Here is a 27403-nt window from a genome sequence, read left to right on the forward strand (position 1 = left end):
TGTATATAGGGGGATGTCTGTATAAAGGAGTGGTGTCTCTATATGGGGGGATGTCTGTATATAGTAGAGATGTCTGTCTATAGGAGTGGTGTCTCTATATAGGGGATGTCTGAATATAGGAGTGGTGTCTTTATATAGGGGGATGTCTGTATATAGGAGTGGTGTCTGTATATAGAGGGATGTCTGTATGTAGGAGTTGTGTCTGTATATAGGAGTAATGTCTGTATATAAGAGGATGTGGCCAAAGTGGCTACCAAGGATTCCTGCATGCCAAAATGGCTACCAAGGGGCCAAAGTTGCTAACAAGGGGCCCCGCACATCAAAGTGGCTACCAAGGGGCCAAATTGGATACCCAGGGGCAGGGCCCTGCATGCCAGACTTGCTCCTGAGGTTCATTGGCAGCTGGCAGCGCTTTTCAAGCACCATGTATTTCCTTCAGGAAATGCCCATCTAGTTATTATTATTATGGTGCTTGAACCTCCTAGGTTCAAGCAACATATTGTAATCCGATTTCTTATATTTTATTATTATTATGGTGCTTGAACCCTCCTAGGTTCAAGCAACATATTGTAATCCGATTTCTTATATTTTATTCTTCTTCTTCTCCGTGTTTTCCGCAATTAATGCGGCCCGAACCGCTCGGCGCAGAGACCCCGTTCAGGCGGCGTTTCGAAGGCCTCGGTGGGGACAGGTGTGCTATGACTTTTATAATCGATCCGATATGTAGATTTTATTTAAATCGCATTTTTAAAAAAAAATTTCCCATAGGAAATAATGGCGAACTTTCCATTACCCCCCAACTTGACCTTCCAAAGATGGCAGCTATGCAAATGTACGGTGTCCATTTTAGGACATGATCATTTATCAAAGTCAAACATCAGAATAAAGTGACTATGACACCCTCTCGTCCCGTGTGCAAAAGTAAGTGCGCCCCCGGCCCCGTGTGCAAAAGTAAGTGCGCCCCCGGCCCCGTGTGCAAAAGTAAGTGCGCCCCCGGCCCCGTGTGCAAAAGTAAGTTCGCCCCCGGCCCCGTGTGCAAAAGTAAGTGCGCCCCCGGCCCCGTGTGCAAAAGTAAGTGCGCCCCCGGCCCCGTGTGCAAAAGTAAGTTCGCCCCCGGCCCCGTGTGTGAAAAGTAAGTGCGCCCCCGGCCCCGTGTGTGAAAAGTAAGTTCCCCCCGGCCCCGTGTGTGAAAAGTAAGTGCCCCCCGGCCCCGTGTGTGAAAAGTAAGTGCCCCCCGGCCCCGTGTTTGAAAATTAAGTGCCCACCGGCCCCGTGTGTGAAAAGTAAGTGACCCACAACTCTGACCTGTATATAGGAGTCTGTATATAGGGGGATGTCTGTATATAGGAGTGGTGTCTGTATTTAGAGGGATGTCTGTATATAGGAGTGGTGTCTTTATATAGGGGGATGTCTGTATATAGGAGTGGTGTCTGTATATAGAGGGATGTCTGTATATAGGAGAGATGTCTGTATATAGAGGGATGTCTGTATATAGGAGTGGTGTCTGTATATAGAGGGATGTCTGTATATAGGAGTGGTGTCTGTATACAGAGGGATGTCTGTATATAGGAGTGGTGTCTTTATATAGGGGGATGTCTGTATATAGGAGTGGTGTCTGTATATAGAGGGATGTCTGTATATAGGAGAGATGTCTGTATATAGAGGGATGTCTGTATATAGGAGTGGTGTCTGTATATAGAGGGATGTCTGTATATAGGAGAGGTGTCTGTATATAAAGGGATGTCTGTATATAGGAGTGGTGTCTGTATATAGAGGGATGTCTGTATATAGGAGTGGTGTCTGTATACAGAGGGATGTCTGTATATAGGAGTGGTGTCTTTATATAGGGGGATGTCTGTATATAGGAGTGGTGTCTGTATATAGAGGGATGTCTGTATATAGGAGAGATGTCTGTATATAGAGGGATGTCTGTATATAGGAGTGGTGTCTGTATATAGAGGGATGTCTGTATATAGGAGAGATGTCTGTATATAGAGGGATGTCTGTATATAGGAGTGGTGTCTGTATATAGAGGGATGTCTGTATATAGGAGTGGTGTCTGTATACAGAGGGATGTCTGTATATAGGAGTGGTGTCTTTATATAGGGGGATGTCTGTATATAGGAGTGGTGTCTGTATATAGAGGGATGTCTGTATATAGGAGAGATGTCTGTATATAGAGGGATGTCTGTATATAGGAGTGGTGTCTGTATATAGAGGGATGTCTGTATATAGGAGAGATGTCTGTATATAGAGGGATGTCTGTATATAGGAGTGGTGTCTGTATATAGAGGGATGTCTGTATATAGGAGTGGTGTCTGTATACAGAGGGATGTCTGTATATAGGAGTGGTGTCTTTATATAGGGGGATGTCTGTATATAGGAGTGGTGTCTGTATATAGAGGGATGTCTGTATATAGGAGAGATGTCTGTATATAGAGGGATGTCTGTATATAGGAGTGGTGTCTGTATATAGAGGGATGTCTGTATATAGGAGAGGTGTCTGTATATAAAGGGATGTCTGTATATAGGAGTGGTGTCTGTATATAGAGGGATGTCTGTATATAGGAGTGGTGTCTGTATATAGGGGGATGTCTGTATATAGGGGGATGTCTGTATATAGGAGTGGTGTCTGTATATAGAGGGATGTCTGTATATAGGAGAGGTGTCTGTATAGAGGGATGTCTGTATATAGGAGTGGTGTCTGTATATAGGGGGATGTCTGTATATAGGGGGATGTCTGTATATAGGAGTGGTGTCTGTATATAGAGGGATGTCTGTATGTAGGAGTGGTGTCTGTATATAGAGGGATGTCTGTATATAGGAGTGGTGTCTGTATATAGGGGGATGTCTGTATATAGGAGTGGTGTCTGTATATAGAGGGATGTCTGTATATAGGAGAGATGTCTATATAGAGGGATGTCTGTATATAGGAGTGGTGTCTGTATATAGAGGGATGTCTGTATATAGGAGTGGTGTCTGTATATAGAGGGATGTCTGTATATAGGAGTGGTGTCTGTATATAGAGGGATGTCTGTATATAGGAGTGGTGTCTGTATATAGAGGGATGTCTGTATATAGGAGTGGTGTCTGTATATAGAGGGATGTCTGTATATAGGAGTGGTGTCTGTATATAGGGGGATGTCTGTATATAGGAGTGGTGTCTGTATATAGAGGGATGTCTGTATAGGAGTGGTGTCTGTATACAGAGGGATGTCTGTATATAGGAGTGGTGTCTGTATATAGAGGGATGTCTGTATATAGTAGTGGTGTCTGTATACAGAGGGATGTCTGTATATAGGAGTGGTGTCTGTATATAGAGGGATGTCTGTATATAGGAGTGGTGTCTGTATATAGGGGGATGTCTGTATATAGGAGTGGTGTCTGTATATAGAGGGATGTCTGTATATAGGAGTGGTGTCTGTATATAGAGGGATGTCTGTATATAGGAGTGGTGTCTGTATATATGGGGATGTCTGTATATAGGAGTGGTGTCTGTATATAGGAGTGGTGTCTGTATATAGTGGGATGTCTATATAGGAGTGGTGTCTGTATACAGAGGGATGTCTGTATATAGGAGTGGTGTCTGTATATAGAGGGATGTCTGTATATAAGAGTGGTGTCTGTATATAGAGGGATGTCTGTATATAGGAGTGGTGTCTGTATATAGAGGGATGTCTGTATATAGGGGGATGTCTGTATATAGGAGTGGTTTCTGTATATAGGGGGATGTCTGTATATAGGAGTGGTGTCTGTATATAGGGGGATGTCTGTATATAGGAGTGGTGTCTGTATATAGGGGGATGTCTGTATATAGGAGTGGTGTCTGTATATAAGAGTGGTGTCTGTATATAGGGGGATGACTGTATATAGGAGTGGTGTCTGTATATAGAGGGATATCTGTATAAAGGAGAGATGTCTGTACATAGAGGGATGTCTGTATATAGGAGTGGTGTCTGTATATAGAGGGATGTCTGTATATAGGAGAGATGTCTGTATATAAAGGGATGTCTGTATATGGGAGTGGTGTCTGTACATAGAGGGATGTTTGTATATAGGAGTGGTGTCTGTATATAGAGGGATGTCTGTATATAGTAGTGGTGTCTGTATACAGAGGGATGTCTGTATATAGGAGTTGTGTCTGTATACAGAGGGATGTCTGTATATAAGAGTGGTGTCTGTATATAGGGGGATGTCTGTATATAGGAGTGGTGTCTGTATATAGAGGGATGTCTGTATATAGGAGTGGTGTCTGTATATAGAGGGATGTCTGTATATAGGAGTGGTGTCTATACAGAGGGATGTCTGTATATAGGAGTGGTGTCTGTATATAGGGGGATGTCTGTATATAGGAGTGTTGTCTGTATATAGGGGGATGTCTGTATATAGGAGAGATGTCTGTATATACAGGGATGTCTGTATATAGGAGTGGTGTCTGTATATAGAGGGATGTCTGTATATAGGAGTGGTGTCTGTATATAGAGGGATGTCTGTATATAGGAGTGGTGTCTGTATATAGAGGGATGTCTGTATATAGGAGTGGTGTCTGTATACAGAGGGATGTCTGTATATAGGAGTGGTGTCTGTATATAGAGGGATTTCTGTATATAGGAGTGGTGTCTGTATATAGAGGGATGTCTGTATATAGGAGTGGTGTCTGTATACAGAGGGATGTCTGTATATAGGAGTGGTGTCTGTATATAGAGGGATGTCTGTATATAGGATTGGTGTCTGTATATAGGGGGATGTCTGTATATAGGAGTGGTGTCTGTATATAGAGGGATGTCTGTATATAGGAGTGGTGTCTGTATATAGAGGGATGTCTGTATATAGGAGTGGTGTCTGTATACAGAGGGATGTCTGTATATAGGAGTGGTGTCTGTATATAGGGGGATGTCTGTATATAGGGGGATGTCTGTATATAGGAGTGGTGTCTGTATATAGGGGGATGTCTGTATATAGGAGTGGTGTCTGTATATAGAGGGATGTCTCTATATAGGAGAGATGTCTGTATATACAGGGATGTCTGTATATAGGAGTGGTGTCTGTATATAGAGGGATGTCTGTATATAGGAGTGGTGTCCGTATATAGAGGGATGTCTGTATATAGGAGTGGTGTCTGTATATAAGAGGATGTGGCCAAAGTGGCTACCAAGGATTCCTGCATGCCAAAATGGCTACCAAGGGGCCAAAGTTGCTAACAAGGGGCCCCGCACATCAAAGTGGCTGCCAAGGGGCCAAATTGGATACCCAGGGGCAGGGCCCTGCATGCCAGACTTGCTCCTGAGGTTCATTGGCAGCTGGCAGCGCTGTTCAAGCACCATGTATTTCCTTCAGGAAATGCCCATCTAGTTATTATTATGGTGCTTGAACCCTCCTAGGTTCAAGCAACATATTGTAATCCGATTTCTTATATTTTATTCTTCTTCTTCTCCGCGTTTTCCGCAATTAATGCGGCCCGAACCGCTCGGCGCAGAGACCCCGTTCAGGCGGCGTTTCGAAGGCCTCGGTGGGGACAGGTGTGCTATGACTTTTATAGTCGATCCGATATGTAGATTTTATTTAAATCGCATTTTAAAAAAAAAATTTCCCATAGGAAATAATGGCGAACTTTCCATTACCCCCAGCTTGACCTTCCAAAGATGGCAGCTATGCAAATGTACGGTGTCCATTTTAGGACATGATCATTTATCACAGTCAAACATCAGAATAAAGTGAATATGACACCCTCTCGTCCCGTGTGTGAAAAGTGCCCCCCGGCCCCGTGTGTGAAAAGTAAGTGCCCCCCCCGGCCCCGTGTGTGAAAAGTAAGTGCCCCCCCGGCCCCGTGTGTCAAAAGTAAGTGCCCCCCCGGCCCCGTGTGTGAAAAGTAAGTGCCCCCCGGCCCCGTGTGTGAAAAGTAAGTGCCCCCCGGCCCCGTGTGTGAAAAGTAAGTGCCCCCCCGGCCCCGTGTGTGAAAAGTAAGTGCCCCCCCGGCCCCGTGTGTGAAAAGTAAGTGCCCCCCCGGCCCCGTGTGTGAAAAGTAAGTGCCCCCCCGGCCCCGTGTGTGAAAAGTAAGTGCCCCCCCGGCCCCGTGTGTGAAAAGTAAGTGCCCCCCCGGCCCCGCCCACCAAATCGGAGGCCGAGGGTCCCCGGCCACCGAATCGGAGGCCGAGGGTCCCCGGCCTCCAAATCTGAGGCCGAGGGTCCCCGGCCACCGTATCGGAGGCCGAGGGTCCCCGGCCACCGAATCGGAGGCCGAGGGTCCCCGGCCACCGAATCGGAGGCCGAGGGTCCCCGGCCACCTAATCGGAGGCCGAGGGTCCCCGGCCTCCAAATCGGAGGCCGAGGGTCCCCGGCCACCAAATCGGAGGCCGAGGGTCCCCGGCCACCAAATCGGAGGCCGAGGGTCCCCGGCCTCCAAATCGGAGGCCGAGGGTCCCCGGCCACCAAATCGGAGGCCGAGGGTCCCCGGCCACCAAATCGCAGGCAGAGTGTCCCCGGCCTCCAAATCGGAGGCCGAGGGTCCCCGGCCTCCAAATCGGAGGCCGAGGGTCCCCTGCCTCCAAATCGGAGGCCGAGGGTCCCCGGCCACTCAATCGGAGGCCGAGGGTCCCCGGCCTCCAAATCGGAGGCCGAGGGTCCCCGGCCTCCAAATCGGAGGCCGAGGGTCACCGGCCTCCAAATCGGAGGCCGAGGGTCCCCGGCCTCCAAATCGGAGGCCGAGGGTCCCCGGCCACCGAATCGGAGGCCGAGGGTCCCCGGCCACCGAATCGGAGGCCGAGGGTCCCCGGCCACCGAATCGGAGGCCGAGGGTCCCCGGCCTCCAAATCGGAGGCCGAGGGTCCCCGGCCACCAAATCGGAGGCCGAGGGTCCCCGGCCTCCAAATCGGAGGCCGAGGGTCCCCGGCCTCCAAATCGGAGGCCGAGGGTCCCCGGCCACCAAATCGGAGGCCGAGTGTCCCCGGCCACCAAATCGGAGGCCGAGTGTCCCCGGCCTCCAAATCGGAGGCCGAGGGTCCCCGGCCTCCAAATCGGAGGCCGAGGGTCCCCGGCCTCCAAATCGGAGGCCGAGGGTCCCCGGCCTCCAAATCGGAGGCCGAGGGTCCCCGGCCTCCAAATCGGAGGCCGAGGGTCCCCGGCCTCCAAATCGGAGGCCGAGGGTCCCCGGCCACCAAATCGGAGGCCGAGGGTCCCCGGCCTCCAAATCGGAGGCCGAGGGTCCCCGGCCTCCGATTAAAGTGGCTACCGAGGATTCCTAAATGCCAAAATGGCTACCAAGGATTCCTGCATGCCAAAATGGCTACCAAGGGGCCAAAGTTGCTAACAAGGGGCCCCGCACATCAAAGTGGCTACCAAGGGGCCAAATTGGATACCCAGGGGCAGGGCCCTGCATGCCAGACTTGCTCCTGAGGTTCATTGGCAGCTGGCAGTGCTGTTCAAGCACCATGTATTTCCTTCAGGAAATGCCCATCTAGTTATTCTTCTTCTCCGCGTTTTCCGCAATTAATGCGGCCCGAACCGCTCGGCGCAGAGACCCCGTTCAGGCGGCGTTTCGAAGCCCTCGGTGGGGACAGGTGTGCTATGACTTTTATAGTCGATCCGATATGTAGATTTTATTTAAATCGCATTTAAAAAAAAAAATTTCCCATAGGAAATAATGGCGAACTTTCCATTACCCCAAACTTGACCTTCCAAAGATGGCAGCTATGCAAATGTACGGTATCCATTTTAGGACATGATCATTTATCACACGGCCCCGTGTGCAAAAGTAAGTGCGCCCCCGGCCCCGTGTGCAAAAGTAAGTGCGCCCCCGTGTGCAAAAGTAAGTGCGCCCCCGGCCCCGTGTACAAAAGTAAGTGCGCCCCCGGCCCCGGGTGCAAAAGTAAGTGCGCCCCCGGCCCCGGGTGCAAAAGTAAGTGCGCCCCCGGCCCCGTGTGCAAAAGTAAGTGCGCCCCCGGCCCCGTGTGCAAAAGTAAGTGCGCCCCCGGCCCCGTGTGCAAAAGTAAGTGCGCCTCCGGCCCCGGGTGCAAAAGTAAGTGCTCCCCCGGCCCCGTGTGCAAAACTAAGTGCGCCCCCGGCCCCGTGTGCAAAAGTAAGTGCGCCCCCGGCCCCGTGTGCAAAAGTAAGTGCGCCCCCGGCCCCGTGTGCAAAAGTAAGTGCGCCCCCGGCCCCGTGTGCAAAAGTAAGTGCGCCCCCGGCCCCGTGTGCAAAAGTAAGTGCGCCCCCGGCCCCGTGTGCAAAAGTAAGTGCGCCCCCGGCCCCGTGTGCAAAAGTAAGTGCGCCCCCGGCCCCGTGTGCAAAAGTAAGTGCGCCCCCGGCCCCGTGTGCAAAAGTAAGTGCGCCCCCGGCCCCGTGTGCAAAAGTAAGTGCGCCCCCGGCCCCGTGTGCAAAAGTAAGTGCGCCCCCGGCCCCGTGTGCAAAAGTAAGTGCGCCCCCGGCCCCGTGTGCAAAAGTAAGTGCGCCCCCGGCCCCGTGTGCAAAAGTAAGTGCGCCCCCGGCCCCGTGTGCAAAAGTAAGTGCGCCCCCGGCCCCGTGTGCAAAAGTAAGTGCGCCCCCGGCCCCGTGTGCAAAAGTAAGTGCGCCCCCGGCCCCGTGTGCAAAAGTAAGTGCGCCCCCGGCCCCGTGTGCAAAAGTAAGTGCGCCCCCGGCCCCGTGTGCAAAAGTAAGTGCGCCCCCGGCCCCGTGTGCAAAAGTAAGTGCGCCCCCGGCCCCGTGTGCAAAAGTAAGTGCGCCCCCGGCCCCGTGTGCAAAAGTAAGTGCGCCCCCGGCCCCGTGTGTGAAAAGTAAGTGCCCCCCGGCCCCGTGTGTGAAAAGTAAGTGCCCCCCCGGCCCCGTGTGTGAAAAGTAAGTGACCCACAACTCTGACCTGTATATAGGAGTCTGTATATAGGGGATTGTCTGTATATAGGAGTGGTGTCTGTATATAGAGGGATGTCTGTATATAGGAGTGGTGTCTGTATATAGGGGGATGTCTGTATATAGGAGTGGTGTCTGTATATAGGGGGATGTCTGTATATAGGAGTGGTGTCTGTATATAGGAGTGGTGTCTGTATATAGAGGTATGTCTGTATATAGGAGAGATGTCTGTATATAGAGAGATGTCTGTATATAGGAGTTCTGTCTGTATACAGAGGGATGTCTGTATATAGGAGTGGTGTCTCTATATAGGGGGATGTCTGAATATAGGAGATATGTCTGTATATAGAGTGATGTCTGTATATAGGAGTGGTGTCTGTATATAGAGGGATGTCTGTATATAGGAGTGGTGTCTGTATATAAAGGGATGTCTGTATATAGTAGTGGTGTCTGTATACAGAGGGATGTCTGTATATAGGAGTGGTGTCTGTATATAGGGGGATGTCTATATAGGAGTGGTGTCTGTATATAGGGTGATGTCTGTATATAGGAGTGGTGTCTGTATATAGAGGGATGTCTGTATATAGGAGTGGTGTCTGTATATAGAGGGATGTCTGTATATAAGAGTGTTGTCTGTATATAGAGGGATGTCTGTTTATAGGAGTGGTGTATGTATATAGAGGGATGTCTGTATATAGGAGTGGTGTCTGTATATAGGGGAATGTCTGTATATAGGAGAGATGTCTGTATATAGAGGGATGTCTGTATATAGGAGTGGTGTCTGTATATAGAGGGATGTCTGTATATAGGGGGATGTCTGTATATAGGAGAGATGTCTGTATATAGAGGGATGTCTGTATATAGGAGTGGTGTCTGTATATAGAGGGATGTCTGTATATAGGAGTGGTGTCTGTATATAGGGGGATGTCTGTATATAGAAGTGGTGTCTGTATATAGAGGGATGTCTGTATATAGGAGTGGTGTCTGTATATAGGGGGATGTCTGTATATAGGAGTGGTGTCTGTATATAGAGGGATGTCTGTATATAGAGGGATGTCTGTATATAGGAGTGGTGTCTGTATATAGAGGGATGTCTGTAAATAGGAGAGATGTCTGTATATAGAGGGATGTCTGTATATGAGTGGTGTCTGTATATAGGGGGATGTCTGTATATAGGAGTGGTGTCTGTATATAGAGGGATGTCTGTATATAGGAGAGGTGCCTGCATATAGGAGTGGTGTCTGTATATAGGAGTGGTGTCTGTATACAGAGGGATGTCTGTATATAGGATTGGTGTCTGTATATAGGGGGATGTCTGTATATTGTAGTGCTGTCTGTATATAGGGGTATGTCTGTATAAAGGAGTGGTATCTGTATATAGAGGGATCTCTGTATATGGTAGTGGTGTCTGTATATAGAGGGATGTCTGTATGTAGGAGTTGTGTCTGTATATAGGAGTGGTGTCTGTATATAGGAGTAATGTCTGTATATAAGAGGATGTGGCCAAAGTGGCTACCAAGGATTCCTGCATGCCAAAATGGCTACCAAGGGGCCAATGTTGCTAACAAGGGCCCCCGCACATCAAAGTGGCTACCAAGGGGCCAAATTGGATACCCAGGGGCAGGGCCCTGCATGCCAGACTTGCTCCTGAGGTTCATTGGCAGCTGGCAGCGCTGTTCAAGCACCATGTATTTCCTTCAGGAAATGCCCATCTAGTTATGGTGCTTGAACCTCCTAGGTTCAAGCAACATATTGTAATCCGATTTCTTATATTTATGGTGCTTGAACCTCCTAGGTTCAAGCAACATATTGTAATCCGATTTCTTATATTTTATTATTATTCTTCTTCTTCTCCGCGTTTTCCGCAATTAATGCGGCCCGAACCGCTCGGCGCAGAGACCCCGTTCAGGCGGCGTTTCGAAGGCCTCGGTGGGGACAGGTGTGCTATGACTTTTATAGTCGATCCGATATGTAGATTTTATTTAAATCGCATTTAAAAAAAAAAATTTCCCATAGGAAATAATGGCGAACTTTCCATTACCCCCAGCTTGACCTTCCAAAGATGGCAGCTATGCAAATGTACGGTGTCCATTTTAGGACATGATCATTTATCACAGTCAAACATCAGAATAAAGTCAATATGACACCCTCTCGTCCCGTGTGTGAAAAGTAAGTGCTCCCCCGGCCCCGTGTGTGAAAAGTAAGTGCCCCCCGGCCCCGTGTGTCAAAAGTAAGTGCCCCCCGGCCCCGTGTGTGAAAAGTAAGTGCCCCCCCGGCCCCGTGTGTGAAAAGTAAGTGCCCCCCGGCCCCGTGTGTGAAAAGTAAGTGCCCCCCGGCCCCGTGTGTGAAAAGTAAGTGCCCCCCCGGCCCCGTGTGTGAAAAGTAAGTGCCCCCCCGGCCCCGCCCACCGAATCGGAGGCCGAGGGTCCCCGGCCACCGAATCGGAGGCCGAGGGTCCCCGGCCACCGAATCGGAGGCCGAGGGTCCCCGGGCACCGAATCGGAGGCCGAGGGTCCCCGGCCTCCAAATCGGAGGCCGAGGGTCCCCGGCCTCCAAATCGGAGGCCGAGGGTCCCCGGCCACCAAATCGGAGGCCGAGGGTCCCCGGCCTCCAAATCGGAGGCCGAGGGTCCCCGGCCTCCAAATCGGAGGCCGAGGGTCCCCGGCCACCAAATCGGAGGCCGAGGGTCCCCGGCCACCAAATCGGAGGCCGAGGGTCCCCGGCCTCCAAATCGGAGGCCGAGGGTCCCCGGCCTCCAAATCGGGGGCCGAGGGTCCCCGGCCTCCAAATCGGGGGCCGAGGGTCCCCGGCCTCCAAATCGGGGGCCGAGGGTCCCCGGCCTCCAAATCGGAGGCCGAGGGTCCCCGGCCTCCAAATCGGAGGCCGAGGGTCCCCGGCCTCCAAATCGGAGGCCGAGGGTCCCCGGCCTCCAAATCGGAGGCCGAGGGTCCCCGGCCACCAAATCGGAGGCCGAGGGTCCCCGGCCTCCAAATCGGAGGCCGAGGGTCCCCGGCCTCCAAATCGGAGGCCGAGGGTCCCCGGCCTCCAAATCGGAGGCCGAGGGTCCCCGGCCACCAAATCGGAGGCCGAGGGTCCCCGGCCTCCAAATCGGAGGCCGAGGGTCCCCGGCCTCCAAATCGGAGGCCGAGGGTCCCCGGCCACCAAATCGGAGGCCGAGGGTCCCCGGCCTCCAAATCGGAGGCCGAGGGTCCCCGGCCTCCAAATCGGAGGCCGAGGGTCCCCGGCCTCCAAATCGGAGGCCGAGGGTCCCCGGCCTCCAAATCGGAGGCCGAGGGTCCCCGGCCTCCAAATCGGAGGCCGATGGTCCCCGGCCTCCAAATCGGAGGCCGAGGGTCCCCGGCCTCCAAATCGGAGGCCGAGGGTCCCCGGCCTCCAAATCGGAGGCCGAGGGTCCCCGGCCTCCAAATCGGAGGCCGAGGGTCCCCGGCCACCAAATCGGAGGCCGAGGGTCCCCGGCCTCCAAATCGGAGGCCGAGGGTCCCCGGCCACCAAATCGGAGGCCGAGGGTCCCCGGCCTCCAAATCGGAGGCCGAGGGTCCCCGGCCTCCAAATCGGAGGCCGAGGGTCCCCGGCCTCCAAATCGGAGGCCGAGGGTCCCCGGCCTCCAAATCGGAGGCCGAGGGTCCCCGGCCTCCAAATCGGAGGCCGAGGGTCCCCGGCCTCCAAATCGGAGGCCGAGGGTCCCCGGCCTCCAAATCGGAGGCCGAGGGTCCCCGGCCTCCAAATCGGAGGCCGAGGGTCCCCGGCCTCCAAATCGGAGGCCGAGGGTCCCCGGCCACCAAATCGGAGGCCGAGGGTCCCCGGCCTCCAAATCGGAGGCCGAGGGTCCCCGGCCTCCAAATCGGAGGCCGAGGGTCCCCGGCCTCCAAATCGGAGGCCGAGGGTCCCCGGCCTCCAAATCGGAGGCCGAGGGTCCCCGGCCTCCAAATCGGAGGCCGAGGGTCCCCGGCCTCCAAATCGGAGGCCGAGGGTCCCCGGCCTCCAAATCGGAGGCCGAGGGTCCCCGGCCTCCAAATCGGAGGCCGAGGGTCCCCGGCCTCCAAATCGGAGGCCGAGGGTCCCCGGCCTCCAAATCGGAGGCCGAGGGTCCCCGGCCTCCGATTAAAGTGGCTACCGAGGATTCCTAAATGCCAAAATGGCTACCAAGGATTCCTGCATGCCAAAATGGCTACCAAGGGGCCAAAGTTGCTAACAAGGGGCCCCGCACATCAAAGTTTCTACCAAGGGGTCAAAGTTGCTAACAAGGGGCCCCGCACATCAAAGTGGCTACCAAGGGGCCAAATTGGATACCCAGGGGCAGGGCCCTGCATGCCAGACTTGCTCCTGAGGTTCATTGGCAGCTGGCAGCGCTGTTCAAGCACCATGTATTTCCTTCAGGAAATGCCCATCTAGTTTATTATTATTCTTCTTCTTCTCCGCGTTTTCCGCAATTAATGCGGCCCGAACCGCTCGGCGCAGAGACCCCGTTCAGGCGGCGTTTCGAAGGCCTCGGTGGGGACAGGTGTGCTATGACTTTTATAGTCGATCCGATATGTAGATTTTATTTAAATCGCATTTAAAAAAAAAAATTTCCCATAGGAAATAATGGCGAACTTTCCATTACCCCCAGCTTGACCTTCCAAAGATGGCAGCTATGCAAATGTACGGTGTCCATTTTAGGACATGATCATTTATCACAGTCAAACATCAGAATAAAGTCAATATGACACCCTCTCGTCCCGTGTGTGAAAAGTAAGTGCTCCCCCGGCCCCGTGTGTGAAAAGTAAGTGCCCCCCGGCCCCGTGTGTCAAAAGTAAGTGCCCCCCGGCCCCGTGTGTGAAAAGTAAGTGCCCCCCCGGCCCCGTGTGTGAAAAGTAAGTGCCCCCCGGCCCCGTGTGTGAAAAGTAAGTGCCCCCCGGCCCCGTGTGTGAAAAGTAAGTGCCCCCCCGGCCCCGTGTGTGAAAAGTAAGTGCCCCCCCGGCCCCGCCCACCGAATCGGAGGCCGAGGGTCCCCGGCCACCGAATCGGAGGCCGAGGGTCCCCGGCCACCGAATCGGAGGCCGAGGGTCCCCGGGCACCGAATCGGAGGCCGAGGGTCCCCGGCCTCCAAATCGGAGGCCGAGGGTCCCCGGCCTCCAAATCGGAGGCCGAGGGTCCCCGGCCACCAAATCGGAGGCCGAGGGTCCCCGGCCTCCAAATCGGAGGCCGAGGGTCCCCGGCCTCCAAATCGGAGGCCGAGGGTCCCCGGCCACCAAATCGGAGGCCGAGGGTCCCCGGCCTCCAAATCGGAGGCCGAGGGTCCCCGGCCTCCAAATCGGAGGCCGAGGGTCCCCGGCCTCCAAATCGGGGGCCGAGGGTCCCCGGCCTCCAAATCGGGGGCCGAGGGTCCCCGGCCTCCAAATCGGGGGCCGAGGGTCCCCGGCCTCCAAATCGGAGGCCGAGGGTCCCCGGCCTCCAAATCGGAGGCCGAGGGTCCCCGGCCTCCAAATCGGAGGCCGAGGGTCCCCGGCCACCAAATCGGAGGCCGAGGGTCCCCGGCCTCCAAATCGGAGGCCGAGGGTCCCCGGCCACCAAATCGGAGGCCGAGGGTCCCCGGCCACCAAATCGGAGGCCGAGGGTCCCCGGCCTCCAAATCGGAGGCCGAGGGTCCCCGGCCTCCAAATCGGAGGCCGAGGGTCCCCGGCCTCCAAATCGGAGGCCGAGGGTCCCCGGCCACCAAATCGGAGGCCGAGGGTCCCCGGCCACCAAATCGGAGGCCGAGGGTCCCCGGCCTCCAAATCGGAGGCCGAGGGTCCCCGGCCTCCAAATCGGAGGCCGATGGTCCCCGGCCTCCAAATCGGAGGCCGAGGGTCCCCGGCCTCCAAATCGGAGGCCGAGGGTCCCCGGCCTCCAAATCGGAGGCCGAGGGTCCCCGGCCTCCAAATCGGAGGCCGAGGGTCCCCGGCCACCAAATCGGAGGCCGAGGGTCCCCGGCCTCCAAATCGGAGGCCGAGGGTCCCCGGCCACCAAATCGGAGGCCGAGGGTCCCCGGCCTCCAAATCGGAGGCCGAGGGTCCCCGGCCTCCAAATCGGAGGCCGAGGGTCCCCGGCCTCCAAATCGGAGGCCGAGGGTCCCCGGCCTCCAAATCGGAGGCCGAGGGTCCCCGGCCTCCAAATCGGAGGCCGAGGGTCCCCGGCCTCCAAATCGGAGGCCGAGGGTCCCCGGCCTCCAAATCGGAGGCCGAGGGTCCCCGGCCACCAAATCGGAGGCCGAGGGTCCCCGGCCTCCAAATCGGAGGCCGAGGGTCCCCGGCCTCCAAATCGGAGGCCGAGGGTCCCCGGCCTCCAAATCGGAGGCCGAGGGTCCCCGGCCTCCAAATCGGAGGCCGAGGGTCCCCGGCCTCCAAATCGGAGGCCGAGGGTCCCCGGCCTCCGATTAAAGTGGCTACCGAGGATTCCTAAATGCCAAAATGGCTACCAAGGATTCCTGCATGCCAAAATGGCTACCAAGGGGTCAAAGTTGCTAACAAGGGGCCCCGCACATCAAAGTGGCTACCAAGGGGCCAAATTGGATACCCAGGGGCAGGGCCCTGCATGCCAGACTTGCTCCTGAGGTTCATTGGCAGCTGGCAGCGCTGTTCAAGCACCATGTATTTCCTTCAGGAAATGCCCATCTAGTTATGGTGCTTGAACCTCCTAGGTTCAAGCAACATATTGTAATCCGATTTCTTATATTTTCTTATTATTATTATTATTCTTCTCCGCGTTTTCCGCAATTAATGCGGCCCGAACCGCTCGGCGCAGAGACCCCGTTCAGGCGGCGTTTCGAAGCCCTCGGTGGGGACAGGTGTGCTATGACTTTTATAGTCGATCCGATATGTAGATTTTATTTAAATCGCATTTAAAAAAAAAAAATTCCCATAGGAAATAATGGCGAACTTTCCATTACCCCAAACTTGACCTTCCAAAGATGGCAGCTATGCAAATGTACGGTATCAATTTTAGGACATGATCATTTATCACACGGCCCCGTGTGCAAAAGTAAGTGCGCCCCCGGCCCCGTGTGCAAAAGTAAGTGCGCCCCCGGCCCCGTGTGCAAAAGTAAGTGCGCCCCCGGCCCCGTGTGCAAAAGTAATGGCGCCCCCGGCCCCGTGTGCAAAAGTAATGGCGCCCCCGGCCCCGTGTGCAAAAGTAAGTGCGCCCCCGGCCCCGTGTGCAAAAGTAAGTGCGCCCCCGACCCCGTGTGCAAAAGTAAGTGCGCCCCCGGCCCCGTGTGCAAAAGTAAGTGCCCCCCCGGCCCCGTGTGCAAAAGTAAGTGCGCCCCCGGCCCCGTGTGCAAAAGTAAGTGCGCCCCCGACCCCGTGTGCAAAAGTAAGTGCGCCCCCGGCCCCGTGTGCAAAAGTAAGTGCCCCCCCGGCCCCGTGTGCAAAAGTAAGTGCGCCCCCGGCCCCGTGTGCAAAAGTAAGTGCGCCCCCGACCCCGTGTGCAAAAGTAAGTGCGCCCCCGGCCCCGTGTGCAAAAGTAAGTGCGCCCCCGGCCCCGTGTGCAAAAGTAAGTGCGCCCCCGGCCCCGTGTGCAAAAGTAAGTGCGCCCCCGGCCCCGTGTGCAAAAGTAAGTGCGCCCCCGGCCCCGTGTGCAAAAGTAAGTGCGCCCCCGGGCCCGTGTGCAAAAGTAAGTGTGCCCCCGGCCCCGTGTGCAAAAGTAAGTGCGCCCCCGGCCCCGTGTGCAAAAGTAAGTGCGCCCCCGGCCCCGTGTGCAAAAGTAAGTGCGCCCCCGGCCCCGTGTGCAAAAGTAAGTGCGCCCCCGGCCCCGTGTGCAAAAGTAAGTGCGCCCCCGGCCCCGTGTGCAAAAGTAAGTGCGCCCCCGGCCCCGTGTGCAAAAGTAAGTGCGCCCCCGGCCCCGTGTGCAAAAGTAAGTGCGCCCCCGGCCCCGTGTGCAAAAGTAAGTGCGCCCCCGGCCCCGTGTGCAAAAGTAAGTGCGCCCCCGGCCCCGGGTGTGGAAAGTAAGTGCCCCCCGGCCCCGTGTGTAAAAAGTAAGTGCCCCCCCGGCCCCGCCCACCAAATCGGAGGCCGAGGGTACCCGGCCACCGAATCGGAGGCCGAGGGTCCCCGGCCTCCAAATCGGAGGCCGAGGGTCCCCGGACTCCAAATCGGAGGCCGAGGGTCCCCGGCCTCCAAATCGGAGGCCGAGGGACCCCGGCCTCCAAATCGGAGGCCGAGGGTCCCCGGCCACCAAATCGGAGGCCGAGGGTCCCCGGCCTCCAAATCGGAGGCCGAGGGTCCCCGGCCTCCAAATCGGAGGCCGAGGGTCCCCGGCCTCCAAATCGGAGGCCGAGGGTCCCCGGCCACCAAATCGGAGGCCGAGGGTCCCCGGCCACCAAATCGGAGGCCGAGGGTCCCCGGCCTCCAAATCGGAGGCCGAGGGTCCCCGGCCTCCAAATCGGAGGCCGAGGGACCCCGGCCTCCAAATCGGAGGCCGAGGGTCCCCGGCCACCAAATCGGAGGCCGAGGGTCCCCGGCCTCCAAATCGGAGGCCGAGGGTCCCCGGCCTCCAAATCGGAGGCCGAGGGTCCCCGGCCTCCAAATCGGAGGCCGAGGGTCCCCGGCCACCAAATCGGAGGCCGAGGGTCCCCGGCCACCAAATCGGAGGCCGAGGGTCCCCGGCCTCCAAATCGGAGGCCGAGGGTCCCCGGCCTCCAAATCGGAGGCCGAGGGTCCCCGGACTCCAAATCGGAGGCCGAGGGTCCCCGGCCTCCAAATCGGAGGCCGAGGGTCCCCGGCCTCCAAATCGGAGGCCGAGGGTCCCCGGCCTCCAAATCGGAGGCCGAGGGTCCCCGGCCTCCAAATCGGAGGCCGAGGGTCCCCGGCCTCCAAATCGGAGGCCGAGGGTCCCCGGCCTCCAAATCGGAGGCCGAGGGTCCCCGGCCTCCAAATCGGAGGCCGAGGGTCCCCGGCCACCAAATCGGAGGCCGAGGGTCCCCGGCCTCCAAATCGGAGGCCGAGGGTCCCCGGCCTCCAAATCGGAGGCCGAGGGTCCCCGGCCTCCAAATCGGAGGCCGAGGGTCCCCGGCCTCCAAATCGGAGGCCGAGGGTCCCCGGCCTCCAAATCGGAGACCGAGGGTCCCCGGCCTCCAAATCGGAGGCCGAGGGTCCCCAGCCACAAAATCTGAGGTCCCCGGCCTCCAAATCAGAGGCCGAGGGTCCCCGGCCACAAAATCTGAGGTCCCCGGCCTCCAAATCGGAGGCCGAGGGTCCCCGGCCACCAAATCGGAGGCCGAGGGTTCCCGGCCTCCAAATCGGAGGCCGAGGGTCCCCGGCCACCAAATCGGAGGCCGAGGGTCCCCGGCCACCAAATCGGAGGCCGAGGGTCCCCGGCCTCCAAATCGGAGGCCGAGGGTCCCCGGCCTCCAAATCGGAGGCCGAGGGTCCCCGGCCTCCAAATCGGAGGCCGAGGGTCCCCGGCCTCCAAATCGGAGGCCGAGGGTCCCCGGCCACCAAATCGGAGGCCGAGGGTCCCCGGCCTCCGATTAAAGTGGCTACCAAGGATTCCTAAATGCCAAAATGGCTACCAAGGATTCCTAAATGCCAAAATGGCTACCAAGGATTCCTAAATGCCAAAATGGCTACCAAGGGGCCAAAGTTGCTAACAAGGGGCCCCGCACATCAAAGTTTCTACCAAGGGGCAAAAGTTGCTAACAAGGGGCCCCGCACATCAAAGTGGCTACCAAGGGGCCAAATTGGATACCCAGGGGCAGGGCCCTGCATGCCAGACTTGCTCCTGAGGTTCATTGGCAGCTGGCAGCGCTGTTCAAGCACCATGTATTTCCTTCAGGAAATGCCCATCTAGTTATTATTATTATTCTTCTCCGCGTTTTCCGCAATTAATGCGGCCCGAACCGCTCGGCGCAGACACCCCGTTCAGGCGGCGTTTCGAAGGCCTCGGTGGGGACAGGTGTGCTATGACTTTTATAGTCGATCCGATATGTAGATTTTATTTAAATCGCATTTTTAAAATAACATTTCCCATAGGAAATAATGGCGAACTTTCCATTACCCCCAACTTGACCTTCCAAAGATGGCAGCTATGCAAATGTACGGTGTCCATTTTAGGACATGATCATTTATCAAAGTCAAACATCAGAATAAAGTGACTATGACACCCCCCCGGCCCCGTGTGTGAAAAGTAAGTGTCCCCCCGGCCCCGTGTGTGAAAAGTAAGTGCCCCCCGGCCCCGTGTGTGAAAAGTAAGTGCCCCCCGGCCCCGTGTGTGAAAAGTAAGTGCCCCCCGGCCCCGTGAGTGAAAAGTAAGTGCCCCCCGGCCCCACGTGTGAAAAGTAAGTGACCCACAACTCTGACCTGTATATAGGAGTGGTGTCTGTATTTAGAGGGATGTCTGTATATAGGAGTGGTGTCTGTATATAGAGGGATGTCTGTATATAGGAGTGGTGTCTGTATATAGAGGGATGTCTGTACATAGGAGTGATGTCTGTATATAGGGGGATGTCTGTATATAGGAGTGGTGTCTGTATATAGGGGGAAGTCTGTATATAGGAGTGGTGTCTCTATATAGGGGGATGTCTGTATATAGGAGAGATGTCTGTATATAGAGGGATATCTGTATATAGGAGTGGTGTCTGTATATAGGGGGATGTCTGAATATAGGAGAGATGTCTGTATATAGAGGGATATCTGTATATAGGAGTGGTGTCTGTATATAGGGGGATGTCTGAATATAGGAGAGATGTCTGTATATAGAGGGATATCTGTATATAGGAGTGGTGTCTGTATATAGGGGGATGTCTGAATATAGGAGTGGTGTCTGTATATAGAGGGATGTCTGTATATAGTAGTGGTGTCTGTATATAGAGGGATGTCTGTATATAGGAGTGATGTCTGTATATAGAGGGATGTCTGTATATAGGAGTGGTGTCTGTATATAGAGGGATGTCTGTATATAGGAGTGGTGTCTGTATATAGAGGGATGTCTGTATATAGGAGTGCTGTCTGTATACAGAGGGATGTATGTATATAGGAGTGGTGTCTGTATATAGGAGTGGTGTCTGTATACAGAGGGATGTCTATATAGGAGTGGTGTCTGTATACAGAGGGATGTCTATATAGGAGTGGTGTCTGTATATAGGGGGATGTCTGTATATAGGAGTGGTGTCTGTATATAGGGGGATGTCTGTATATAGGAGTGGTGTCTGTATATAGAGGGATGTCTATATAGGAGTGGTGTCTGTATATAGGGGGATGTCTGTATATAGGAGTGGTGTCTGTATATAGGGGGATGTCTGTATATAGGAGTGGCGTCTGTATATAGGGGGATGTCTGTATATAGGAGTGGTGTCTGTATATAGGGGGATGTCTGTATATAGGAGTGGTGTCTGTATATAGGGGGATGTCTGTATATAGGAGTGGTGTCTGTATATAGAGGGATGTCTGTATATAGGAGTGGTGTCTATATAGAGGGATGTCTGTATATAGAGGGATGTCTGTATATAGGAGTGGTGTCTATATAGAGGGATGTCTGTATATAGGAGTGGTGTCTGTATATAGAGGGATGTCTGTATATAGGAGTGGTGTCTGTATATAGAGGGATGTCTGTATATAGGAGTGGTGTCTGTATATAGGAGTGGTGTCTGTATATAGAGGGATGTCTGTATATAGGAGAGATGTCTGTATATAGAGGGATGTCTGTATATAGGAGTGGCGTCTGTATACAGAGGGATGTCTGTATATAGGAGTGGCGTCTGTATACAGAGGGATGTCTGTATATAGGAGTGGTGTCTGTATATAGGGGGATGTCTGTATATAGGAGTGGTGTCTGTATATGGGGGATGTCTGTATATAGGAGTGGTGTCTATATAGGGGGATGTCTGTATATAGGAGTGGTGTCTATATAGAGGGATGTCTGTATATAGGAGTGGTGTCTGTATACAGAGGGATGTCTGTATATAGGAGTGGTGTCTATAGGGGGATGTCTGTATATAGGAGTGGTGTCTGTATATAGGGGGATGTCTGTATATAGGAGTGGTGTCTGTATATAGGGGGATGTCTGTATATAGGAGTGGTGTCTGTATATAGGGGGATGTCTGTATATAGGAGTGGTGTCTGTATATAGAGGGATGTCTGTATATAGGAGTGGTGTCTGTATATAGAGGAATGTCCGTATATAGGAGAGATGTCTGTATATAGGGGGATGTCTGTATATAGGAGAGATGTCTGTATATAGGCGGATGTTTGTATATAGGAGAGATGTCTGTATATAGGAGTGGTGTCTGTATATAGAGGGATGTCTGTATATAGGAGTGGTGTCTGTATACAGAGGGATGTCTGTATATAGGAGTGGTGTTTGTATATAGAGGGATGTCTGTATATAGGAGTGGTGTCTGTATATAGGGGGATGTCTGTATATAGGAGTGGTGTCTGTATATAGGGGGATGTCTGTATATAGGAGTGGCGTCTGTATATAGGGGGATGTCTGTATATAGGAGTGGTGTCTGTATATAGGGGGATGTCTGTATATAGGAGTGGTGTCTGTATATAGGGGGATGTCTGTATATAGGAGTGGTGTCTGTATATAGAGGGATGTCTGTATATAGGAGTGGTGTCTATATAGAGGGATGTCTGTATATAGAGGGATGTCTGTATATAGGAGTGGTGTCTATATAGAGGGATGTCTGTATATAGGAGTGGTGTCTGTATATAGAGGGATGTCTGTATATAGGAGTGGTGTCTGTATATAGAGGGATGTCTGTATATAGGAGTGGTGTCTGTATATAGGAGTGGTGTCTGTATATAGAGGGATGTCTGTATATAGGAGAGATGTCTGTATATAGAGGGATGTCTGTATATAGGAGTGGCGTCTGTATACAGAGGGATGTCTGTATATAGGAGTGGCGTCTGTATACAGAGGGATGTCTGTATATAGGAGTGGTGTCTGTATATAGGGGGATGTCTGTATATAGGAGTGGTGTCTGTATATGGGGGATGTCTGTATATAGGAGTGGTGTCTATATAGGGGGATGTCTGTATATAGGAGTGGTGTCTATATAGAGGGATGTCTGTATATAGGAGTGGTGTCTGTATACAGAGGGATGTCTGTATATAGGAGTGGTGTCTATAGGGGGATGTCTGTATATAGGAGTGGTGTCTGTATATAGGGGGATGTCTGTATATAGGAGTGGTGTCTGTATATAGGGGGATGTCTGTATATAGGAGTGGTGTCTGTATATAGGGGGATGTCTGTATATAGGAGTGGTGTCTGTATATAGAGGGATGTCTGTATATAGGAGTGGTGTCTGTATATAGAGGAATGTCCGTATATAGGAGAGATGTCTGTATATAGGGGGATGTCTGTATATAGGAGAGATGTCTGTATATAGGCGGATGTTTGTATATAGGAGAGATGTCTGTATATAGGAGTGGTGTCTGTATATAGAGGGATGTCTGTATATAGGAGTGGTGTCTGTATACAGAGGGATGTCTGTATATAGGAGTGGTGTTTGTATATAGAGGGATGTCTGTATATAGGAGTGGTGTCTGTATATAGAGGGATGTCTGTTTATAGGAGTGGTGTCTGTATATAGGGGGGATGTCTGTATATAGGAGTGGTGTCTGTATTAAGAGGGATGTCTGTATATAGGAGTGGTGTCTGTATATAGAGGGATGTCTGTATATAGGAGTGGTGTCTATATAGGGGGATGTCTACATATAGGAGTGGTGTCTGTATATAGGGGGATGTCTGTATATAGAAGTGGTGTCTGTAAATAGGGGGATGTCTGAATAAAGGAGTGGTGTCTGTATATAGAGGGATGTCTGTATATAGGAGTGGTGTCTCTATATAGGGGGATGTCTGTATATAGTAGAGATGTCTGTATATAGGGGGATGTCTGTATATAGGAGACGTGTCTGTATATAGAGGGATGTCTGTATATAGGAGAGGTGCCTGCATATAGGAGTGGTGTCTGTATATAGGAGTGGTGTCTGTATATAGAGGGATGTCTGTATATAGAAGTGGTGTCTGTATATAGGGGGATGTCTGTATATAGGAGTGGTGTCTGTATATAGGATAGATGTCTGTATAAGGGAGAGATGTCTGTATATAGAGGGATGTCTGTATAAGGGAGAGATGTCTGTATATAGAGGGATGTCTGTATATAGGAGTGGTGTCTGTATATAGGGGGATGTCTGTATATAGTGGGATGTCTGTATATAGGAGTGGTGTCTGTATATAGAAGGATGTCTGTATATTGTAGTGGTGTCTGTATATAGGGGTATGTCTGTATATAGGAGTGGTGTCTGTATATAGAGGGATGTCTGTATATAGGAGTGGTGTCTGTATATAGAGGGATGTCTGTATATGGTAGTGGTGTCTGTATATAGAGGGATGTCAGTATGTAGGAGTTGTGTCTGTATATAGGAGTGGTGTCTGTATATAGGAGTGATGTCTGTATATAAGAGGATGTGGCCAAAGTGGCTACCGAGAGGCTGTGTGCTCCAAAGTGGCTACCAAGGATTCCTGCATGCCAAAATGGCTACCAAGGGGCCAAAGTTGCTAACAAGGGGCCCCGCACATCAAAGTGGCTACCAAGGGGCCAAATTGGATACCCAGGGGTAGAGCCCTGCATGCCAGACTTGCTCCTGAGGTTCATTGGCAGCTGGCAGCGCTGTTCAAGCACCATGTATTTCCTTCAGGAAATGCCCATCTAGTTGATTTTTGTTGTTATTGTTTTAAATCCTCATATGGGTTTAGTTAGCTTTTTTTATATGGTGCTAACCTCTACGGTCATTGAGTGGGTGGGGTTCTCATGGTGGCGTGTCCTCTGGGGGTGTGGCTAGTGTGGTTCTTTGGGGGCGTGTCTTTAGGCAGCTCGGGATAATTATCCTGTGAGCATTGTCTCCTTGGTGAAGACCATAAAATTAGGATTAAATAAAAAGGCCCATACCTCTAGAATCCTATGACGGATTTAAAGGGAACCTGTCACCCCAAAAATCGAAGATGACCTGCGGCCACCGGCATCAGGGGCTTATCTACAGCATTCTGTACTGCTGTAGATAAGCCCCCAATGTATCCTGAAAGATGAGAAAAAGAGATTATACTCACCCAGGGGCGGTCCCGTTGCGGTCCGGTCCGATGGGCGTCACGGTCCGGTCCGGGGCCTCCCATCTTCTTACAATGACGTCCTCTTCTTGTCTTCACGCCGCGGCTCCTGCGCAGGCGTACTTTGTCTCCCCTGTTGAGGGCAGAGCAAAGTACTGCAGTGCACAGGTGCTGGGCCTCTGTGACCTTTCCCGGCACCTGCGCACTGCAGTAGTTTGCTCTTCTCTCAACAGGGCAGACAAAGTACGCCTGCGCCGGAGCCGCAACGTGAAGACAAGAAGTGGACGTCATCTTCAGAAGATAGGAGGCCCCGGACCGCGATGCCCATCGGACCGGACCGCCCCTGGGTGAGTATAGTCTAACCTTTTTTTCTCATCTTTCAGGATACATCGGGGGCTTATCTACAGCATTACAGAGTGCTATAGATAAGCCCCTGATGCCGGTAGCCGCAACTCATCTTCGATTTTTGGGGGTGACAGGTTGCCTTTAAAAAACAAAACAGAACACTGAAGGGAGCAGCAGGAATAAAGTAAGAGTATAAAAACCCTGGGCACGTTTAACCTGGGGGTCCTCTTTAAGACCATAGATACTCATAATAAACCTGACCGCACATATGACAGAACTGTCAGCCAAACATTTGTTTAAATGCCGACCATCTTCCCCGGCTCTCCCCATACGCGAGTGCACTCAGCTGAGTGTTCAGGTGCTCTTTATAGCCACAGAGGTGACAGGTGCTGCCAGACCTGCGGCATATCTACCCCTGTAACAAAAGGACTTCTTTTGGAATTCCAACCACTTGATCCTTTTATCTGTCACTGTCAGGGGATGCCAAAAACCACATTGGATGGTCGGCCAGACACACTGAAATTGATGGGCTTAGCAAATTTTCACATATAATGCATATGGGGGTCTTTAGCTATAGAAAAAAATATCATGCATACAAAATTAATCTAATTGTTTTTCTTTTCCCCCATTTTACATATCTTTTGAAAATCACTTAAATGTTCTTTTAAAAAAAAAAAAAAGTCCTGGTGGCCCACCCAGTTTTCTTTTTTTCCAAAGCTACCGACATGTGACTGCTGTGGGCTTGTGCCGTATTTTATGCCACTACAGCTCAATTTAATTTCAGTAGCACACCACTGACTGTGAGGCCACTGATTGTCTGCAGTGGTCACTTGATGGCAAACAAAAACGGAGAGGACCACCTGAGCATCAGGCTATGGAATGGAGAGCAGAGTAGTGTTCTTATTTATTTATTTTGCTTTATAGCATTTGTTGCTGTTTTTATTTATTTAGGTTGGAGAAGACTTTTAGGCCATGTTCACACTCTGCGGCGTGCTCTGCGGGTTTATCCCGCAGCGGAATTGATAAATCTGCAGGGCAAAACCGCTGCTGTTATCCCTGCAGATTTATCGCGGTTTGTTCCGCGGTTTCCGCTGCGGGATTACTCCTGTACTATTGATGCTGCATATGCAGCAATAATGCAGCATCAATAGTAATGATAAAAATAATAAAAATTGGTTATACTCACCCTCCGATGTCCGGATCTCCTGGGCGCTGCACCCGGCGCTCCGGTTCCAAAGATGCTGTGCCGAGAAGGACCTTCGTGACGTCACGGTCATGTGACCGCGGCGTCATCACGGTCATGTGACCGCGACGTCATCTCAGGCCCTGCTCGCACAGCAAACCGAAGACCGGACGGCCGCGGGCAGCGCTGTGAGGTGAGTATAGCATCATTTTTTATTTTAATTCTTTTTTTTTTTACACTATTTATGGTTCCCAGGGCCTGGAGGAGAGTCTCCTCTCCTCCACCCCGGGTACCACCCGCACATTATCCGCTTACTTCCCGCAACGTGGGCACAGCCCCATGCGGGAAGTAGCGGTTCAATGCATTTCTATGGGTGCAGAATCGCTGCGATTCTGCACAAAGTGACATGCTGCAGGTTTTAAACCGCTGCATTTCTGCACGGTTTTTCCCGCAGCATGTGCACTGCGGTTTGCAGTTTCCATAGGGTTTACATGTTAATGTAAACGCTATGGAAACTGCTGCGGACCCGCAGCATCAAAATCACCGCGGATCCGCGGTAAAAACCGCTAAGTGTGAACATGGCCTTAATATGACTTATACTTCTCCTCTCTGATGGGTTGTACCCTACAGGGATGTAAATATATGTGGACACTAAAATAATAATATAAAAGACTCAAGCCCCAAAATAGAGTGGTTGCTGGTGGTGGTGGTGTGTGTTATTTCTGGGCTTTGCACGGGTGTATGGTTGGGCAGCCCACCAGGCACACACTTAGGAAGCGTTAATTAGGAGGTTGTCATTATATAAAGGAGCAGAACTCTGCTGCCGCACTACTCTAGTGATGTAGCCACAAATGTCAGGAAAGGGTCTGTCCGTATCTACACATGGTCTCTGCTGGGAGCCACATTAATAAGAATTGAGGCCCTATGTTTCCTGATTGATGGCTCTCCACTGTCTGTCAGCCCTATAGACAATAAATGGCCACAGTGTGCACATGCAATCGCCGATCCACTCTAAAACCCACCATAAACATGAGCTGGCCCTACCATACACCCGCTCCACCGAGCCTTCCTGAGTATTCAGCGAGGCGACAGCTGTGGCAGCCACTTATCTTCCATGAATAAAGGGATTGAGTGTTAGAAATACAATTGCCTGATCCTTCTTGGGGTACAGTTGGAAGCCCCCTATACACATCAGATGGTCGGCAGGTCCTGCCTTCTTTCATCTAATGTATATGGGGGACCTTAACTGGGGTGAAATATGACTCCCATCTTTGTAATTGGTGGTAGCCCCCAGCTGTCGTTATTCTGTGGGTAGGCGATAAGGGATTTATCCCACAATTACAACTTGAGGCTTACGTACGTTTTCCTATATTACAGAGGACGGTTTATTCTTATCTTCCAGGTTTTCTCGCAGAACCAGTTTCATTATATCACTATGGCATCAAAGATGTGGCCACCGTTTTCTTCTACATGCTTGTGGCAATAATATTACACGCTGTTATACAAGAATATGTGTTGGACGTGAGTAATTTACTATCCGATCCAAAAATCCATCTAATCACTCATGAAATATTGCCCAAAAGCAAAATGATTCTGATCTACATGTAGGAAGGGCGGCAGTATTTTCCTTTCTCATATATGCTGGCTTTTTTCAGCTATTTTAAATGCTTGGTAATAATAATATCTATTTTTTGGGGGGATTTTACTAGAATAGTTTTTTGATTACTGTATCGCCTGTTACGATCAACTACTTTGATTATATCATTGGTCCTGAGCCTCCTGAATCAGGGGCCTGTATTTCTGTCCACAGAGTTGGTGTTGTATGTGTAGCCACGTGCCTTAGGATGAGCTTGCAATATTCGATAGCAGCCGCTAAATGTGCAAAATTGTAAACTGATTTAGACAAGCCGACCGTACTATGAGCACAGAACAATCGTTAGTATAATTGTTCAG

The 27403-nt window shown here is 52.4% G+C and overlaps 1 protein-coding gene across 1 annotated transcript in view; it reads left to right on the forward strand.

The window, feature by feature from the left end:
- TRAM1 (translocation associated membrane protein 1) overlaps window positions 1-27403 on the forward strand; it is a 59318-nt gene that overhangs the window by 20809 nt on the left and 11106 nt on the right. The window contains exon 3 of the mRNA XM_077270622.1: window positions 26853-26971. Coding sequence (XP_077126737.1) covers window positions 26853-26971 — 119 coding nt within the window. The remainder of the gene's footprint in view (window positions 1-26852; window positions 26972-27403) is intronic.

This window comes from Ranitomeya variabilis, chromosome 6, assembly GCF_051348905.1.
Source record: "Ranitomeya variabilis isolate aRanVar5 chromosome 6, aRanVar5.hap1, whole genome shotgun sequence".
Taxonomy (NCBI): Eukaryota; Metazoa; Chordata; class Amphibia; order Anura; family Dendrobatidae; genus Ranitomeya; species Ranitomeya variabilis.